The sequence below is a fragment of the Loxodonta africana genome, chromosome 10, assembly GCF_030014295.1.
Source record: "Loxodonta africana isolate mLoxAfr1 chromosome 10, mLoxAfr1.hap2, whole genome shotgun sequence".
Classification (NCBI taxonomy): Eukaryota; Metazoa; Chordata; class Mammalia; order Proboscidea; family Elephantidae; genus Loxodonta; species Loxodonta africana.
The window spans coordinates 30,927,548-30,948,066 of record NC_087351.1 but is presented as its reverse complement, the minus strand read 5'-3'; the positions used below and the strand labels follow the sequence as shown (position 1 = coordinate 30,948,066).

Genomic DNA, 20,519 nt, shown 5'->3' with positions numbered 1-20,519 from the left:
GTCACTATGAGTCGGAATCGACTCAATGGCAGTGGGTTTGGGTTTTGATATAGTGTAAACATTTTCTAGTTTAAGTATTTTACAACATCATTTTGTTAAATGACTAGTATTTTGTCACAGGCATCTTCTTCAATACCAAGCATAGGGTGACCTGAAAATTAAGGTTTATTTGCTTAATTAATATAAATAACGTAAACCTGCCATTTGCTTGGCACCTATCTTTTATTACGAATTTTCGCTTGAGCCTACAGAAACATGTACCCTGTTCAGTATAGCAATGGACGTGCTAGTTTTCTCTTCCGCCCTAACTAGTGCTGATCATTCCTATATTAGCAAATGTGACAGGAAAAAAAAAAACCCACAATTTTGCTTTTCTATAGGAACGTGGCAAAGTGTGTGACCTGGTATGTATCAGTTTTTCATGTCTTATATAATAGAATCTTTAAAAAAAAAAAAAAGATTTTGAGCAGATAGAATACCTCACCCTTATATCAGCTTTTCTATTCCCATTCTGGTAGCAAGATTGCCTTGTTTGCTCCCTGCACACTTTTTTCCCTGAATGATTTGAAAGTTGTAACATGAAACTTCGGTTAGGGACATCAGCTGCATTTTCTAAGAGTAAAGGTAATCTATATCACCAGAGTGTTATCATACCAACAAAAATTAACATTAATTTCATAATACACTGTCCATATTAAAATTTCCTAGTTGTTCACTACCCCCCTCCCCATGTCTCTTTTCCTTTAACTCAGGAGCTAAAGAAAGAAGGCTAACATCACTTTTAATATAGAAAAGTCTCTACTTTTTTGGGGGGGGGGAGTCCCAGCCAGGTGTGTTATATGATGTACTATAAAGTTGAAATTGAATGTTTCCTCATGTATAAATTTAAGTTCAATGTTTTGCAAAGAATATTGTGTAGGCGATGTGTGTTTCTTAAGAGACGGAAAATGTCAGGCTGTTTACACAATTACTGACTCTAGATTTTGATTATTTGGTTTAGGTGGAGACCTCCAGGTCTCCATTGTCAAGGTATAGTATTCTCTTTACAATTAGTAATTTCGTTGGGTGATACTTTGAGAATGTAAATATGCTGTTCCTAACCCAGCAGACTTTCACCCAGTGGTTTTAGCATACATTGAGGACTCATCTGAATCAATTGGTATGTTGTTAAACCTTCTGATTTTCACCAACCAACCAGTTTAAGAACAGTAGTATCTTTAAATCTTTTAGTTTTTAATATGCTTTTCCTAAAACTTTTTTTATGTTTAAGATCTATTTGTTTTACATTTTCTTTGAACAGTTAACCCCTTTGCTATTTTTTTTTAAATAATTTTTATTGTGCTTTAAGTGAAAGTTTACACATCAAGTCAGTCTCTCACACAAAAACCCATATACACCTTGCTACACACTCCCAATTACCCTCCCCCTAATGAGACAGCCTGCTTTCTCCCTCCACTTTCTTTTCATGTTCTTTTCACCAGCTTCTAACCCCCTCCACCCTCTCATCTCCCCTCCAGGCAGGAGATACCAACATGGTCTCAAGCGTCCACCTGATCCAAGAAGCTCACTCCTCACCAGCATCCCTCTCCAACCTGTTGTCCAGTCCAATCCATGTCTGAAGAGTTGCCCTTTGCCATTTTTTAATGTTAGGTTGTTATTCTTTTTTCTTATTGAGACTGTTGAGTTCTATCATTTAGGTGTCTGACAGTTCTTACTTGATAAACAGTTCTGTTTTTCTCTAGCACGTGTAATTTTTCACATTACAAAAATTTTGATCCATCTATAATTTTGGTGCATAGAGTGAGTTGAATTCACTCTATGGACATTCATTGAATTGTTCATTTCTCCCATATTTACAATATCTTATAAGTATCCTTTTAGTTTTACTTCTTCGATATAGCAGCCAACTTTGTTTTTTCATGGCTTGCAGTCCTTAAAAATACCACCAGTGCCAGAAGTTTTTACATGATAAGTCTCTATCTTGAGATCATGTCTACATTTTTGAAAAACAAGTGTTGGGGATGGAGCAGGTTAATAAACACACTGTTCTTTTTGCAGACAAATGGGCAGTTCATTGTTGGCCTTTCTGCAGAGGCCAGAGGGAGATAGTTGGTGAAAACAATAAAGAGCCCCAGTAGTGAGAGTTAAAAAAGAAGGTGGCCAGAAGAAATAGTAATCTGAAAGTAGTGTGGAAAAGGGTACCAAAAGAAACAAGGGGCAAAATTCCTGAAATTTGGTGAAGGAAAGCAACCTGGACCAGATGATAGTTCTATAAGTAGGCAGAGAAAATTTGTTTATATTATCCAAAATGGGACAGAAGAACTGCTGACAAAGTGTGAAAGACAGACTAAAATAGGAAAACTCTGGAATCAAGATGGTTATCCCTTAAAAAAAAATGCCAACTCATTGCTGCCATCTAGTGCCACTTTATCTTTAAAATTCTGCAAAGAAATAGAAATAATTTCCACATATAACATTAGGCATCTGACAGTTGAATCTAACTTTAGCTATTTATAGGGGCAAGTTTAATTTTTATGGGTTAGTAATAAAAGAAATTCTAAGATAGGACTCTGAATTTCCTAATTTGAGATATTTTCCTTGTTCTTTATTATGATTTTTCATCTAGTAAACTGTGCTGGCTCCATCTTTGATTTCCCACCCCTCCCCTTTTTTTCTGGACCAGTACATAAGGTGATACCAGTAAGTATAATAATGTGATTAGCCTGTGTGAATAAGGTGTGGGTGTAAAGAAATTGCTGAAATGCCCAGTAGAAACATCTTGCTGTGGTTTATTTTCTGCTTCTGTTTGTACTAAATACACATAGGTGAGACACTAGAAACAGTCTGAATTAGTGGCACTAGAAAAGCTGTCAAGTATCTATTCCCTTAACCCTTTCCATTAAAGGTGGAGTTCTGTTGCTTAGACATAAAAGCAAGAGAGTTAAAGGCTTGACTCCAATTTTAAATTGATTTTGGTCCAGCTCCCAGCAAATGCCAGGACTTCCTTAACCTTCAGTTTCAAGACAGTTTGATCATCAGATGGTGCTGCATATCTTTTCCACCTTGCTATAGCAAGGAATTCACTTAAGATTTAATGTTAACATAAAAGAACTTAGAGTAGTTGTTAATAAACATTTAGAAAAATTCTAGCTACGTTGACAGTAGTGGGGTTTGCTGCTTTAAAAATTTCAAAGAGGTGAGATAGAGAATCTCTAAGTTCAGGTTCCTTGTAGCTCAAACTTCAGAATGAATAGCTAGAAATAAAATTGTCAGGTTTGTTTATATCCCAACCAGATGGAGAGTTAAGCTTTTCTTTCCATTCTTTTTTGTTACAGAATGGGATAATACAAGTGGGAATAGAGACAAATTTCTGTATCTGAGAATCTTTTAAGCATTTCTTGTTCTTTACACTGCCAGTAAATGTCACTACAATCTCTTGTTGTGTTTATTGCTTCACAATAAAGCATATGATCAAACAGATCGATCCTTTGTTATAAGGCAGTAAAAGGAATTTAATATTCCTAGTTTTGACATAGCCACCATAGTGATACTTTGATGGTAAAAATCATGGGAAGTCCTTTCCTTATTCTACTCTTTGAAACCATGTTTAGGAAAGAAACAATGTAGATTTTCTTTTTTAATATTCCATGTACTTTTATATACATAGAGCTTCTGTATTATTCTATAAAGTTTAAAACTGTCTTTGACTTAAAGAGCACTTGAAGATTTCATTTTGCTGACAACTTGTAAAGGATGTGACTGGAATAGTTTCATCTTTAAGGAATTATGGAGTACTTAGTGTATGCCGGAGCCCTGGTGGTGCAGCGGTTAAGACGTTGGCTGCTAACTAAAAGGTCTGCGGTTCAAATCCACCAGCCGCTCCTTGGAGACCCTATGGGGCAGTTCTGCCCTGCCCTATAGGATTGCTGTGAGGCAGATTGAACTCAGTGGCATCAGGTTAGGGCATGTCAGTTGGAATTTATAAACTGTAGACCCATGAACTGGATGGACATGGTTCTCCAGCAAGATAGTAGGATAGATTATTAAAATTAAAACTAAAGCATGTAGATTAATATTTGATTATTTGACAGGATTACTGAACTGGTAAATTCTAGTTAATGTGATAAAGATGGGGAAACTGAGTTAGCTTAGGAAAAGGCTAGTCTTGAAGTAGAGAAGGGGAATTAAATGGAAGACAAAGGGAACTGGTGTTCTCAAAACATTTGAATGGTTGTATACATGTTTTAAGACTGGAATTGTTACTACTAATGTATCTGATTTTATTTCTTTCAAATTCATATTCTAATTAAGGAATATGTACTTAAACAATCAACATTTTTCTATACCCACCTCCCCCCCAAAAAACCTACCTGTTCATTATGGAAAATTTGGAGAATATAGAAAAACTCTGAAGGTGATGACAAAGATTAACCACAAGTAGAGTATCTACAGGATGTTTTTAATATTTTGACATATTTCTATCCTGTTTTTCCTAAGCATGTAATTTTTTAAAACTATGTACATTTATTTATTTTTAGTTGTACATAAGCAGCCTCAGCAGCTATTCTTATTGTTGTTACTGTAAATATATCTAACACACTTTTGCCAGTTCAACTTCGTAGAGTTGTACCACTTATTGGCAGCAGTTACAATAATAGGCTGTGCCACCCTACTCTTAGTGTGATTTTTTCATCACTCTTAACCCCCCCCTTTTCTGCCTCCCTTCCACCCTGGTAACCACTAATAAACTTTGTCCTGAATATTGGTCACGGCAACCCCTCCTGTTTCGTTATTCCCTATCAGTTAACATTAAAATCTATGAGTAATTGACCTGTCTTAATTTACCTTTAACAGGATTATTCAAAGTGTAAACCTCTATCACCAATAAGGCAGCCACAAATACATTCATTTAGGCCTGTTTTATTTCTATTAGTCTGTTAGAAATAGTTTAATGAGTTATAAAGTTAAAGTCTTTGTACCTACCATCCAAGTCAAGAAGTAGAACTTTGTCAGGAAGATTTACACTTTGGAATAATCCTGTGACAGCGAAAAAAACCTTCCAGAAGTAAATGAAATAAGGTTTAAGGAAAGAAAATGTGATCCAAGGATTTTATACCTAGCAAAACTGACTTAAAAATATTAAGGACACAGGCAAACTGGTAACAACATGCAAGAACTGAGGGACTACTCTTCTCCTGAGTTCTAAATAATCAAGCTTGAGACACCGAAATAGTTAAAGAGACAAGGTGGAATTTAAACATCAGTAACATTGCAGAAAAACAGTGCAACCTAAATCCATAGCAAACCCATTGCTGTAGAGTTGGTTCCAACTCATACCAACCCTGTAGGACAGAGTAGAACGGCCCCATAGAGTTGCCAAGGAGCACCTTGTGGATTCAGAATGCCAGCCTTTTTTGTTAGCAGCCGTAGCTCTTAACTAGTATGCCATCAGGGTTTCCATGCAACCTGTAGTCTTGCTAAAGAGTTGAACCACGCCATTGGGCCCAGCTCCCAATTTCAGGAAATAGAGAAGATGCAGAAACACATGAAACTCTATACTATGAGGATGAAATTCTGGAAAATCTGCACTGGAAAATGTTACAGGTTAAATACCCTGGATTCTTCAGTAGTTATTTTAAGCTAAAGAATAGGAAAGAAGGAAACTTAAAGATAACGCATTTGTTGTAACGGGCAAGACTATAGTATCTATTGTTAGATGCTGTTCAGTCAGTCCTGACTCATAGCGACCCTATGTACAACTGAAGGAAGCACTGCCTGGTCTTGTGCCATCCTCAATCATTGTTATGCTTGAGCCCATTGTTGCAGCCACTGTGTCAGTCCATCTTGCTGAGGGTCTTCCTCTTTTTTGCTGACCCTATACCAAGCATGATGTCTTTCTCCAGGGACTGGTCCCTCTTGATAACATGTCTTGTGTACTGGAGATGAAGTTTCATCATCCTTGCTTCTAAGGAGCATTCTGGATTTACTTTATTCTTCTGGCAGTCCATGGTATATTCAGTATTGTTAGTCAACACCATAATTGAAAGGCATCAGCTCTTAAGTCTTCTTATGCATGGTCCAATTTTTGCATACATAACAGGTGATTGAAAATACCATGGTTTGGGTAGGGTGCACCTTAGTCCTCAAAATGATATCTTTGCTTTTTAACATTTTAAAGAGGTCTTTTGTAGCAGATTTGCCCAGTGCAACGCATTGTTTGATTTCTTGACTGCTGCTTCCATGGGCATTGATTGTGGATCCAAGCAAAAAGAAATCTTTGAGAAGTTCAGTATTTTGTCTGTCTATCATGATGTTGCTTATTAGTCCAGTTGTGAGGATTTTTGTTTTCTTTATGTTGAGGTGTCAGCCATACTGAAAGCTGCAGTCTTTGATCATAATCAGTAAGTGCTCCAAGTCATCTTCCCTTTCAGCAAGCAAGATTGTGTCATCTGCATGTCTCAGGTTGTTAATGAGTTTTCCTCCACTCATCTTGCCAAATTGTTCATATAGTCCAGTTTCTTGGATTATTTGCCCAGCATACAGATTAAGTATGGTGAAAGGATACGACCTTGACACACATTTTTCCTGATTTTAAACCATGCAGTATCCCCTTTTTCCATTTGAATGACTGCCTGTTGGTCTGTGTACGGGTTCTGCTTGAGAAAAATTAAGTGTTCTGGAATTACCATTCTTCACAGTGTTAATGGTAATTTGTTATGATCAACACAGTTAAATGCCTTTGCATAGTCAGTAAAACACAAGTAAACATCTTCCTGGTATTCTCTGCTTTCAGGCATGATCCATCTGACATCAGCATTATATCCCTGGTTCCATGTCCTCTTCTGAATCTGGCTTAAATTTCTGGCATTTCCCTTGTCTATATACTGCTCCAACCATTTGTGAATTCTCTTCAGCAAAATTTTACTTTTGTGTGATATTAATGATGTTTTTCGGTAATTTCTACATTCTGTTGGATCACCTGTTCTTGGAATGGGCACAAATATGAATCTCTTCCAGTCAGGTGGCCAGGCCACTGTCTTCCAAATGCCTTGGCATAGATGCATGAGCACCTCCAGTGCTGCCTCTGTTCTTTGAAATATCTCTACTGGTATTCGTCCATTCCTGGAGACTTGTTTTTCGCCAGTGCCTTCAGTGCAGGTTGGACTAATTCCTTCAATACCATTGGTTTCTGATCATATGCTACTTCCTTATATGGTTGAACGTCAACCAGTTCTTGTTGGTACAGTGACTCTGTGTATTCCTTCTCCTATTGATGCTTCTTCATCATTCAGTATTTTCACCACAGGATCTTTCAGTATGGCAGCTCAAGGCTTGAATTTTTTCTTCAGTTGTTTCAGCTTCAGGAATGCTGAGTGTGTCTACCCTTTTGGTTATATAACTCTAGGTCTTTGCATTTGTCATCATAATTCTTTGTCTTCTCAAGCTGCCTCAAGCTGCCTTTGAAATCTTCTTTTCAGCTCTTTCATTTCATTGTTTCTTTCTTTTAGCTCGTCTATATTTAAGAGCAAGTGCTGGCAGTCCCCAGGTTACAAATGTCTAACTTAACATACAGCCCATAGTAAAGCCTATTAATATTAAAAACATGGTTCCTAATAACAAATGGGCAGTACTTTGTGACATGCATAAAAACATTACTATTGCTGTCTTACGTTAAACATGTTTTAGTTTATCTGGAAGTGTTTCTTTAATGTTTTTGTATCCATAGAAAGGTACACTGTAGAGTACCTTTCTAAGAACAACATTTGACAGACATTAGACATGAAACAATTCAACTTATAGACAAACTTGGAAATCGAACTCATTTCCTAATCTGGGGACTGCCTGTAGTCTCTTTGTATTTAGGCTATTAGTTATCTCTCTTCCCTTACAGAGATCACACAGGGATGGTATGTAAAAGCTTAGAAGTAGGGCAAATGTGACCTGAGACCATTCGGTTATTTCTAAAATTTTGAGGAATCAAAATTTTCTGCAGCACAACCACTAGAATATAAACTTTGAGGACCATATTTGTGATGGTTTGTCTTTAGAAGGGGCCCTGATGTCTGGTAGTTAGCAGACACTCAAATATTCAGTGAAAAAATAAATTTGTGGTGACTTTTTATTAATTCTTTAGATCTTGTCTAAATACACTGTGTTACATATCTTGATTCAGCTCAGCTGCTAACCAAAAGGTCAGCATTGGAATCCACCAGCTGCTCCTTGGAAACCCTGTGGGGCAATTCTGCTCTGTCCTGTGGGATAGCTATGAGTGGGAATTGACTCGATGGCAACAGGTTTGGTTTGGTTATTAACTCTTTGATAGGATATGTTCCTAGGATTGGGACTAAAGGATCTTATCTCAGTATACTGTTACAAATATCCAAACTTTATATTACTTATAGGCATTGAAAGCTATTCCGTTGGCTTTAAGCTAAGCATGAAGTTAGTCATTTTATCATTTTTCCTTTTAAGAACAAGTTCATGATTTTTGTACCAAATTTAGAAATCTTACATAAAGAAAATGAGAAAATTGTATCCAAAACTCTGATGATAACTGTCATTAGCATCCTTTTACTCGTATAACTGAATGTTTTTTTTTAACCAGCATTTTCAGACAGGGTTTCTTGAGAGAATTAAGTCATCCATTGTAAGCAGTGAATTCTGTGCATCCAGATTGGAACTAGTTATGTAACATCCTTGGGAGGATGGAGAAAGTAGTCATTTAAATGCATTTCTATTTTTTGGTTCAAAGGAGAACCTCTTGAAGGGGACATTAGTTCAGTGTCTATTTTTTTCCCCCATACTCAACATGCTAGTGGTATATAGAGAGCCCCCTCATCCCCATGGACAATTTCTTAAAGCTAGGAAATTTTCACATATATGCTATAGATATATTTACTCAGAAAAAACATTTGGTGAAAATTTTTCAGGTTGCCAAGTGTTAAAATAGCAAACTGTAATAGCAGTAGTATCTGAAACGGGTTAGGCCTTTTTAATAGATTTCGGTCTTAATTTTTCTCTTGGTGTACTCAGGATTTCTGGCACTCATGGTTGAAAGGCAAGTGGCTACTGTTTCACTAGTTAACCCTCATTGCTTAAATGTTTTAATAAAGGGTTAAATGAGAACTTTGGTTTCTAGAGAGATAATTTAGAAATCAAAAGGGAATGAAGACAGACTGTTTCTTGAATTTTAGAACAGTAGGGAAGAGGAGGAGCTATCGTTTTTAAATCAGTACTGGCTGTTAATGACTAAGCATTTTAAGGGTCAAAATGGTGTGGGATCATGTAAAAATATTATACTACATGTTTTATTGTGTACATACATAAGATTTTTTTATGCACAAAAACTAGTTGGTCATGAGTCTTATGAGGATTGGGAGGATAATAAATATTAGATACTGTTTGGGATTTGTCTTAACTTGAAGTTCTTCAGTACCTTTCACAGGGTTAAATGGGAAATAAATTATCTCAAGAATAGACACTAACTTTAAGGTGGGTCCACTGTAAGCCCTGTTCAAGGTTGAGTGTTAGAATGAGAAGGGCAGCAGACTCACTTGAAAGCTAAAGGTTGACATCATGAATCTCTGTGTTATAAGATTAAGCGTCCATAACATACGTAAAGAAAGATGATTTTGGTCTTAAGCAGTCTGAGGAAAATTGTTTTCTCTTCCTTGATTCCCCTGATCCTCTTGATGTGTAGTGTTCCACTGGCTATTTTTAGCATCATCACCATCCAGTATTATTAAGTGACATGTATATTCTACATCAGCACATAGATACTAGGTTAAAAGTCATTGAAATTTATAAAAGGTGGTATTGGTACTTACATGGTATCTACAGCATATTACAGATGGCTTGAAGTACCTCCAAATAGGTATTTCCAGAGTGAATGGATTGTTTATTGCTGCTGTTTGCATATAAGGTTGTCAGTTATCCACATTCATCTACCTTAAGAGTGGTTTGGGACAGAACTTGTAATTTAGTATTGGCAGAATGAGTGAGACTCATTTTAGTAGAAGCAGTGTGCAAGAAGATGGAGCTAATATCAATTATTGATAGATGGCAAGGAATGGTTAACATGACTGGGAAAGTGAAAATATGAGCAGAAATTGGTGGTAGAGAGCCTAGGGGCTCCTAATTTGCCTGACAATTTCAAAACAAAGAAGGGACACTTGGACTTAGAGGATTGTGTTGCCAGTAGTAGCCTACGAAGAGGATTTTTGTTCTTGAGAAATGATAATCTAATGCTGGTAGAGTAGGTGAGAAGAGGAATTTGAATTTAAGGATATATTCAAGGTCTCTAGTTTCTGAATAGTAATATATTCTGTCTGATCCATCTGCTGCTGTTAGATCCCTTTAAAGTTGATTGATACTCTAGGCATTCTTAGTAGTTCAAGATAAGAATACAGAGTTTTATTTTGTTTTTAGTGTTTGTTCACCTGAACGCATTTTTTTCCTTCCAGTTTTTCAGCTGTGTGACGAATCTCATCAGACACCATGGCCAGCAATGTTACCAACAAGACAGATCCTCGCTCCATGAACTCCCGTGTATTTATTGGAAACCTCAATACTCTTGTGGTCAAGAAGTCTGATGTGGAGGCAATCTTCTCGAAATACGGCAAAATCGTCGGTTGCTCTGTTCATAAGGGCTTTGCCTTCGTTCAGTATGTTAATGAAAGAAATGCCCGGGCTGCTGTAGCAGGAGAGGATGGCAGAATGATTGCTGGCCAGGTTTTAGGTAAGGTCTGGGTTGAATTAATTTTTTGGCCTGAAAGTTTTTTTGTTGATATTTATCTCTCTTACTCCTTCCTTTCTCTCTGTAAAAATAACAGCCCGAGATGCTCTGGATATTGTAGGTATGACTTTAACCTAATGAAAATGTTAGACTGGTGATGCAAATGGTTAATCGCACAGCTGCAAATGGGAAGGTTGGTGGTTGGAACTTACCCAGTGGCTCCCCAGAGGAAAGTCCTGGTGAGCTGCTTCTGTAAAGATAACAGCCAGGGAAATGTTATGGGGTAGTTTTACTGTCACATGGAGTCATTGCGAGTTGAAATTGACTTGACAGCACCTAATGAAAACAGCAGGCTTATAAGTATAGTAAAACCTGTGAAAGCTGGCACCTGTGTAAGGCTCAAACACGTCAGAAAGGAAAAACTAAAATATTTTACTCTAAAAACAAATGAAAGTGATAGGACTGCATTCTGTCAAGGGCAAAAATACTTGTGAGACCTCGGAAAACAAAGCAGTCCTGTTCCAGCACTCACAGGTTTAGCTGTATGAGTTATTAAATAAGGATTTTATTACTCTGTTTTATATAATATTGTACAAATAACCCTCAGTTGTCAGTCTTCACTAAGATAGGGGAGGTAGGAATGATATCTCATAATGTAAAAATGCTACCTAAATGGCTCTGTTCTCCTGCTCAGTAGACCCTGGAGAGACATACAGCTTTGTCATACATGGGCTGTGCAGTTAGACTGCCTGGCTGTGCACTGGGATAAGTACTACCTGTGTGTTAGACAGGCTACATAGCCTGGTTAAGCCTTAAATTTTCTCATCTGTTAAAATGGAGATAGTATAATAGTACTTAAGGTTTTAGAGGGTTTAGATTGAGAGGACTGAGATGGTTCCTGAGAAGCCTGTAGTATAGTACAACACATTTATACTTGATAAAAGGTAGTTGTTAACACCGGTTTCAGCAGTATAAAGCCTTTTTATGTTGTTTTGGATACTTCTTTGACCTAGCATGTTCAAGCTTTGAGAAACAAGCACTGAATTCTGTTCAGATAATAGTTGGGATTCGAAATTTTATAAGATTGTATTACATATTAAGACTATTAGAACACATAAATGTGTTCTATATGATTGTAGAATTTTATCTCCATTAATTTTCTAAATGCTTGTTGGCTTCTAGGATTTATTGTCCAGAGTCATAGTAATTTGATGATATTAATGTTTTCTTGAGTCCTTTCACTCTGAGTACAGAGAAAACTGAAGAGTTTATAATACAATCCATTTATTTTTACTTTTTAGGAGTTAAAAAATGAGCATGGATCGCCTAAGTGCTTGAATGAATAATTTCTTTTTTTTCGGCACACACCTGGTTCCCATGAGGTAGAGGTTAAATATGTCCCAAGTGGCCAGCTTTTCCAAATTACCATCCCACTCTGTCATCTCTAACATCAACTCCTCCTCCTCCTCCCCTCAATACTCTCTCCCTGGTCTTTCGATACTATAATTTGCAGCAAAGTCTCAGAGAATTCAAGGAAATGGCTTTACATGGTTGTTGGAGGCTGGCAAGTGCCAAATCTGTAGGTGAGGTGTAGGCTTCTCCTGACTCAGCGTGACCACAGGGGCAGTTGAACCCAAATTGGCAGGCCAGATGATGAGGCTGGTGGCCCACAAGTCTTTGGAAGCTGGCAAATCAGGCCAGGCGATAGACTGCTGGCTCATGGGGCTGAGAAGCTGACGAACCCCAGAATCTGCAGGTTGCCTGCTGGGTTAAGTCCCAAGAACTGAAGTTCAGAGAATGACTAGCTGAAAACAGAATCCAAATGCAGAGGGAACCCCGCTAGAGCACCCACAAATATACACTGGATGTAGGCCACACTCCATGGAAGTATGTGACTCGAGTAAGGGTGGGATCCTAGTCACACTTTATCCTGTAGGTCTGTGACTCAAGATACTCTCCACACTAATCCTTGCCTTATTAACATATAGAGACTGGAAGAGATCCATATTTATGCCTATTCCCAAGAAAGGTGATCCAACCGGATGTGGAAATTATAGAACAATATCATTAATATCACATGCAAGGAAAATTTTGCTGAAGATCATTCAAAAACAGCTGCAGCAGTATTTTGACAGGGAACTGCCAGAAATTCAGGCTGGTTTCAGAACAGGACGTGGAACCGGGGATATCATTGGTGATGTCAGATGGATCCTGGCTGAAAGCAGAGGATACCAGAAGGATGTTTATCTCTGTTTAATTGACTATAAAAAGGCATTCCAGTGTGTGGATCATAACAAACTATGGATAACACTGAGAAGAATGGTAATTCCAGAACACGTAATTGTGCTCATGAGGAACCTTTACATAGATCAAGAGGCAGTTGTTCAGACAGAACAAGGGGATACTGATTGGTTTAAAGTCAGGAAAGGTGTATGCCAGGGTTGTATTCTTTCACCATACCTATTTAATCTGTATGCTGAACAAATAATCCGAGAAGCTGGACTATATGAAGAAGAATGGGGCATCAAGATTGGCGGAAGACTCATTAACAACCCGCGTTATGCAGATAACACAACCTTGGTTGCTGAAAGTGAAGAGGATTTGAAGCACTTACTGATGAAGATCAAAGACCACAGCCTGTAGTATGAATTACACCTCAACATAAAACAAAAATCCTCACAACTGGACCAATGAGCAACATCATGATAAATGGAGAAAAGATTGAAGTTGTCAAGGATTTCATTTTATTTGGATCCACAATCAACAGCCATGGAAGCAGCAGTCAAGAAATCAAAAGACGCATTGCATCGGGTAAATCTGCTGCAGAGGACTTCTTTAAAGTGTTGAAGAGCAAAGATGTCACCTCGAAGACTAAGGTACTCCTGACTTAAACCATGATATTTTCAATCGCATCATATGCATGTGAAAGCTGGACAATGAATAAGGAAGACCGAAGAAGGGTGGACGCCTTTGAATTGTGGTGTCAGCGAAGAATATTGAGTATACATACCATGGACTGCCAAAAAAAATGAACAAATCTGTCTTGGAAGAAGTGCAGCCAGAATGCTCCTTAGAAGCAAGGATTGCGAGACTGCGTCTTACATACTTTGGACATGTTGTCAGGAGGGATCAGTCCCTGGAGAAGGACATCATGCTTGGCAGAGTACAGGGTCAATGGAAAAGAGGAAGACCTTCAACGAGGTGAATTGACACAGTGGCTGTAACAGTGAGCTTAAGCATAACAATGATTTTAAGGATGGCGCAGGACCGGGCAGAGTTTTGTTCTGTTGTGCGTAGGGTCGCTATGAGTCGGAATCGACTCGATGACACCTAACAACAACAACAATCCTTGCCTCATTAACATATAGAGATTAGGATTTACAGTACATAAAATGGAGGATAATTTGGATCACTACATCAGGTCACAAAATGGATGAGAGGCATATAATGCTGGGAATCATGGCTCAGCCAAGCCAACATACAGTCTCAACCATTACAGGTTCCTATACACCTTAGCATACCAGTCCCACTCAATCATTGTGTGTGAGTACAAAAACTATGGCTAGAAAGGGCCCTATTAACCCTTCCATGGATGTTGGGGTTTTTTGGGGGGAACTTTTTGTAATGCCATGTTTTTTTTCCACTAATGAAATGGATGCTGAGTCATTGTTTTGTAGTAGTTTTTTTTTTTTTTTTTTTAGTTTTTATTGTGCTTTAAGTGAAAGTTTACAAGTCAGGTCATACAGAAATTTACGTACACCTTGCCGTACACTCCTGATTGCTCTCCCCCTAATGAGACAGCACGGCCCTTCCCTTCAGTCTCTCCTCATGTCCATTCGGGCAGTTTCTGGCCCCCCCTGCCCTCTTATCTCCCCTCCAGACAGGAGATGGCAACATAGGGTCATGTTTCTACTTGATCCAAGAAGCTCATTTTTCACCAGTATCATTTTCCATCCCATATTCCAGTCCAACCCTTGTCTGAAGAGTTGGCTTTGGGAATGGTTCCTGTCTTGGGCTAACAGAAGGCCTAGGAACCATGGCCTCTGGGGTCCTTCTAGTCTCAGTCTGACCATTAAGTCTGGTCTTTTTATGAGAATTTGGGGTCTGCATCCCATTGCTCTCCTGCTCCCTCAGGGGCTCTCTGTTGAGTTCCCTGTCAGGACAGTCATCGGTTGTGGCCAGGCACCATCTAGTTCTTCTGGTCTTGGGCTGATGTAGTCTCTGGTTTATGTGGCCCTTTCTGTCTCTTGGGCTTATAATTACCTTGTATCTTCGCTTGTGACAAATCATAATGTGTAGAAGAGTTGTAACAGCTTTTGAGACTATTTTGGAAGTTTATGGTTTCTTACTGACCATTCTAGCAGCTTTCATGCCAGCTTGATCAAATGATATTTCTGTGTAATTTGTATTTCAGTTATGGGCATTTCTCAAATGCTGATTGGTTTAAAAATCTTAAGTGCAGAAGGCAATGAATTGGGAAGGAAAAACATTGGATGTTAGAGATCTAATAATCCTTAACATTTAAGATAATACAAAGGAGCTGTAATTGAGAATACACAAATTTTTGTGTTCATTTGTCCTATACCGAAAGTACTAGAAAACCCAAAATATATTAAGCTATGCGGTTTTCCTTTTTTTAGAGTATTTTACGAGTGTAGTATATATAGAATATAAAGACTGTATAAACTACAGTACCGTTATCACACTTAACAAGTTCGCGATAAGTTTTTATTACCATCTAATATTCAATCCTTATTGTCTCAGACTTTTTTTAATAACTTGGCTTATGCAAACCAGAAAATCCAGTCTATGTTCATAAATGCATTTTGTTAGTTGTCCCTTAGATGTAAAATCTAAGTTTTGTGTCCTTTCTTTTCCCCATATTTTTAGAATTCATGATATTTAATTTGTTGTTATAATTTCACACGTTCTGGACTTGGCTGAGGAGTCCCTGGGTGGCAGAATCAATTAAATGCTTGACTGCTTACTGAAAGGTTGGCCATTCTAACCCACCCAGAGGTGCCTTGGTAGAAGGGCCTGGCGATAATGCTTCTGAAGGGCCGTATCCTTGAGAACCTTATGCAGTACAGCTCTACTCTGCACACATAGGGTCGCCATGAGTTAGAACCAATTTGATGGTAACTTTGGTTATTGGAGCCCTGGTGGTGCAGTGGTTAAGAGTGCAACTGCTAACCAAAAGGTTAGCAGTTCGAATCCACTAGCTGCTCTTTGGAAACCCAATGGGGCAACTCTGCTCTGTCTTACAGGGTCACTATGAGTCTGAATCGACTCGACGGCAATGAGTTTGGTTTTGTTTGGACTCACCTGATTACTTTTTTTGTGGTGTCCTTTAACTTGTTCTTTCTCTTTTCCTACAGCTGCTAACCAAAAGGGTCAGCAGTTCATATCTACCACGTGTTCCTTGAAAACCCTGTAGGGAAGTTCTGCTCTGTCCTGTAGGGTTGCGATGAGTTGGAATAGTCTCAAGGGCAACGGGTTTGGTTCTTCGGTTTGGTAGATTTAGAGCAGTGCTGTTCAATTAAAAAATAATTTAAAACATTATATGTTATTTAAAATTTTTGACTAGCTACATTTAGAGCTGTTAAAAGAAACAGGTGAAGTTAATTTTAGTAATATAGTTAACCTCATTTACCCAATGTGTTTCAACATGTAATCAGTATAAAAAATGTTGAGGTATTGTACATTTGCTGAGAAAATCAAATCTCATTTCTCTGAAACCAGATGTTTGATCAAATTCAAGTTACCATCATTTCTGTTCCCCTCTGCCCCGATACCAGCTGCACATGCAGCACTTTTTCGTCTGATCCTAAGCGCCTGGTAATAGATCAGACTGCACAAGTTAAAGGAGGCAGTCGTCTGGACTGCCAAGTCTTTTGAAGACCTCAGACGCCAACTACAAGCTTGGAAGTCCCTATGACGCCCTCACTTTTGGCCTACTGGCTAAAAATTCAGGGTTTTCCTCCTACCCCTCAGAATGCCAGCTGTAAGGTCAAGGTTCCCCAGGCTTCCCCCTCATTTCTGGCCTACTGGCTGCCACTACTCCTTCAGCTTTGATGACTAGGATGACTCATAGAACGCTGGGAACCACTCTACAGCAAAAAAGATACAAAATGAAGAGATGTATAAGAAAGGTTCCCAGTGCAGAGCTTCCATGTCTTATAAAGGTACGTGCTACCCTCCCATATGCATCTATGCCTGGGAACTTCCCTGTCTAGAACCTTTATTGGGGGTTTCACGATGTAATTTTAACTCCAGTCCTTCTTCCCTGAGGTTAGTTGATACCATAAAGTCAACATGAGGTTGATATTATGCTGGGTGGGTCTTTCTAGGGCATAGACAGTCTGTACACAGCATAAGTTATAAACCCTTAGGTATGGCCTGGAGTCTCCATCAAAGACACTTCAGTCATTAGGGAAAATCCAAGGTTTTAGAGGTTTACTCAGGAACCAAGGACCAAGACCAAATTCTTTGAGTCAAGTTAAATTCTCTGCCCTATGACACACACTCTTTTTTTCTTAAAAAGCCTTTGAAATTCAGTATATGTATTGCACTTAAAGTACATCTGAATTCAGACTAGCCACATTTTAAGTGCTCAGTAGTGACATGTGGCTCTGGTGGCTTACCATATTGGACTGTGCAGATACAGAGGCTTGCTTAAATTCCGGTTCAATTTATTTTGGTGAAAATACTTCATGGATAGTGTTATGCAATTCATATTGTATCACATCAGGTGGCCTAATAGGGTCTCACTTGTAGTGATGAATCATGGGGCATCACCCTCCCTCCATTGATGATCATTGCGTAGGTATCTCATTAGAGATCGCAAAACAATGGTTCCTAATTTTTTCTGCATTTATTAGCTATAATTTTTCTATACTTGATTTTCCTGAAGTTCTGTTCACTTTGGAAAGGCTAGACATGTCTTGATTCCTTTTTTTTTTTTTTAATTTTGGTATAATGAATTGATACTCTTAACAACTTCCAAATATAACCATTACTTTTCCTCAGTGTCGTTATGAATAATTCATATTTTTATCTATAAAAATATTTTTATTGTAAATATGTATAATAAAAAGGTTGCCATTTTAACCACGTTTAAGTGTACAGTCAGTGACATTACATTCATTATGTTGTACAACCATCCCTTTTGTTTCCAAAAGCTTTTCATCATCTCAAACAGAAACTCAGTACTCCTCAATTAAGCAATACTTCTCACACCCCCTTCCCTCAGCCTCTTTAACCACTAATAAACTTTTTTGTGTTTGCTGTTTCTAGTTCATGTAAGTAGCATCACGTAATTTGCCCTTTTGTGTCTGACTTAGTTCACTTAGAATGTTACTAGAGTTTAATATGTCATAGCGTTTGTCATAAATTCATTTCACTAGATGACTAAATAATAACCCTTTGTATGTATATACCATATTTTGTTCATCCATTCATCTGTTGGTGGACCCTTTGGCTATTGTGATACATGGTTTCCACCTTTTGGCTCCCGTTAATAATGGTACAGTGAACAAGTATCTGTTCAGAGTCCCTGTTTTCAAGTCTTGAGTGTGTACGTAGGAATGGAATTGCTGAGTAATAGAGTAATCCTTATGTTTAACTTTTTGAGGAAGCAGCCAAACTGTTCCTACACAGGCTGCACTAGTTTACATTTTAACCAGCAGTGCATGGGAGCTCCAATTTTTCCTTCTATATCAAAACAAAAAAAAACCCACAAAAACCAAACCGCTTGCCTTCAGGTTGATTCTGACTCATAGCGACACTGTAGGACAAAGTAATGCGCCCCATAGGAGTTTCCAAGAGTTGTAGTTCTTTATCCATTCTGGATATTGAACCCTTACAGATGTGTTGTTACCAAATATTTTCTCCCGTTCTGTATTCTTGATAAGTCCTTTGATGTATAAAAGTTGTTAATTTTCAGAATTCATATAATTTTAATTGATTGCAAATCAGCCTAGAGCTCAGTATATTTTGTCTTTGGCCAGTGGATCATCATCCTGTGTCCTTGAGACCTAACCCTCATAGTTTTGTGTTGCTTTCTGGAACCGCAGGATACCCAGGTGATCTGGTACATGCCTGGATCTAAATTCACCTCATTTTCCTAAGGTCCTTTTTCCTTTTTAGTGGAAAGTATTTGGAAATCATAATCTGGGCACTAGGAGTTTCGTGGCTAGTGAATTTTAATTGTGTCTAGCCAGTGTTAGTGGGCAGAATAGGAAGTATCTTTTTTTAATTGTATTTTTGGTAAAAGTTAATACGGCACATTAGGTTACCACTTAACAGCTTCTATACATACTGTTCACTGACATTGATTACGTTTTCCTTTTTAAAAAAAAACAGTATATAATGAGTTATAATGATAATTTTAAATTAAACTCAAGATTACTGGGTTTTTATTTAACTTTTCATTTCATACATGCTTTGTGCCAAGGTTCAGAATAACCATAGTAATATTTTCACCAAAATTAATATTACTGAATGCCGTGTTAGACAAGGCTATTTTTATTCTTAGTATATGTCTCACTATGGATATTGAGTCTAAATACTGTAGCTTAGAGTCACATGTAATAATTCTTCTATAAGGTAATGTAATCAAGTTGAAATATAGTTTGGTTCTGTTGTTTAATTTTGGTTTTACATTTTATGAATTTTTCAGAAATTTAATTTTATAGAAGTTTACATGCTTCCAAAGTCTAAATGATAAAGCAAGGTTGATATAAACTTTAGATAAGATAGAAATGAGTTTTTTAAACAAATGACTCGTAAGGTTATTCATTCATGTAATAGTGTTTAGCAAGTAGACAATACTCAATCTCTTTTTCAGTTGGTCATTTGATGTTTTGAGTTTTTGGAGAACCAATCTAAAGTTAATGGGGTTTATTGTTAGACAAAGGAGAAGTATGAACACTTTTTTGGTAGGTGATAAGTGACAGGGAGAAGTCCTGGTTGCCCAGGGTTAAGTGCTACAGCTGCTAATCAAAATGTCGACAGTTTGAATCCACCAGCCACTCCTTGGAAACCCTATGGGGCAGTTCCGTTCCGTCTTACAGGGTCACTATGAGTTGGAATCGACTTGATAGCGGTTAGCTAGGTGACAGGATAAGTAGCTGGCTGTCCTAGGGTAGGTGTTTAATTTAAAAATAATGTTCACAGAACCTTTCCTGGAAAGGGAACCAGTATTACTAATCTCTGCTTTTCTCTATGGTAGTAAAAATGGGCAAACTGAGTGAGCAGAGTGAGTGGCCTGTGTTTTGAGAGTTGAAAGAGAAATTTAACAGTCTATTTTTACTGAGTAGTTTTTGATGCAGAACAGAGTACAAAAGAAAAGATGAACTAGCCTTGTAAAATTCTTAAGCCTTTTTTATGTAAGAGACAAGTAGATATGTTGTTAGCCCTTAGTTCATTTTTGACTTTGTACCCTTTTAAAAGCTATAAACACTTGAAATTTTTTTTCCACAAGAGACTTGTCATTAAAATTTGTGTATTTATGTTTTTCCAGATATTAATCTGGCTGCAGAGCCAAAAGTGAACCGAGGAAAAGCAGGTGTGAAACGATCTGCAGCGGAGATGTACGGGTCAGTACCAGAACACCCTTCTCCGTCCCCTCTACTCAGGTCCGGAACTTTATTATTTATAACTGCATTGTGTCCATCAGTGGGCATCTTCTCTATCTGTTTTCTGGATGTTGGGAGGGTTAAATGTGGTTTCTGATTAATCTTTGTAAAAGTAATGCTTTATTAATTTTGTGTTTATATGCCTC

The 20,519-nt window shown here is 37.8% G+C and overlaps 1 protein-coding gene across 14 annotated transcripts in view; it reads left to right on the top strand.

Moving 5' to 3' along the window:
* The window catches only part of HNRNPC (heterogeneous nuclear ribonucleoprotein C), a 61,789-nt gene that overhangs the window by 21,777 nt on the left and 19,493 nt on the right, over nt 1-20,519 (top strand). For 11 of the 14 annotated variants that reach the window (XM_023540639.2, XM_003421622.4, XM_010600987.3 and 8 more), the window contains 2 exons: nt 10,464-10,738; nt 20,259-20,373. In XM_023540639.2, the coding sequence (XP_023396407.1) occupies nt 10,498-10,738; nt 20,259-20,373 (356 nt within the window). In that variant the 5' untranslated portion in view covers nt 10,464-10,497. Of the gene's footprint in view, nt 1-1,628; nt 1,651-10,463; nt 10,739-20,258; nt 20,374-20,519 lie in introns of those variants that run through there. The other 3 variants (XM_023540640.2, XM_010600989.3, XM_064292272.1) reach the window with 2 other exon arrangements.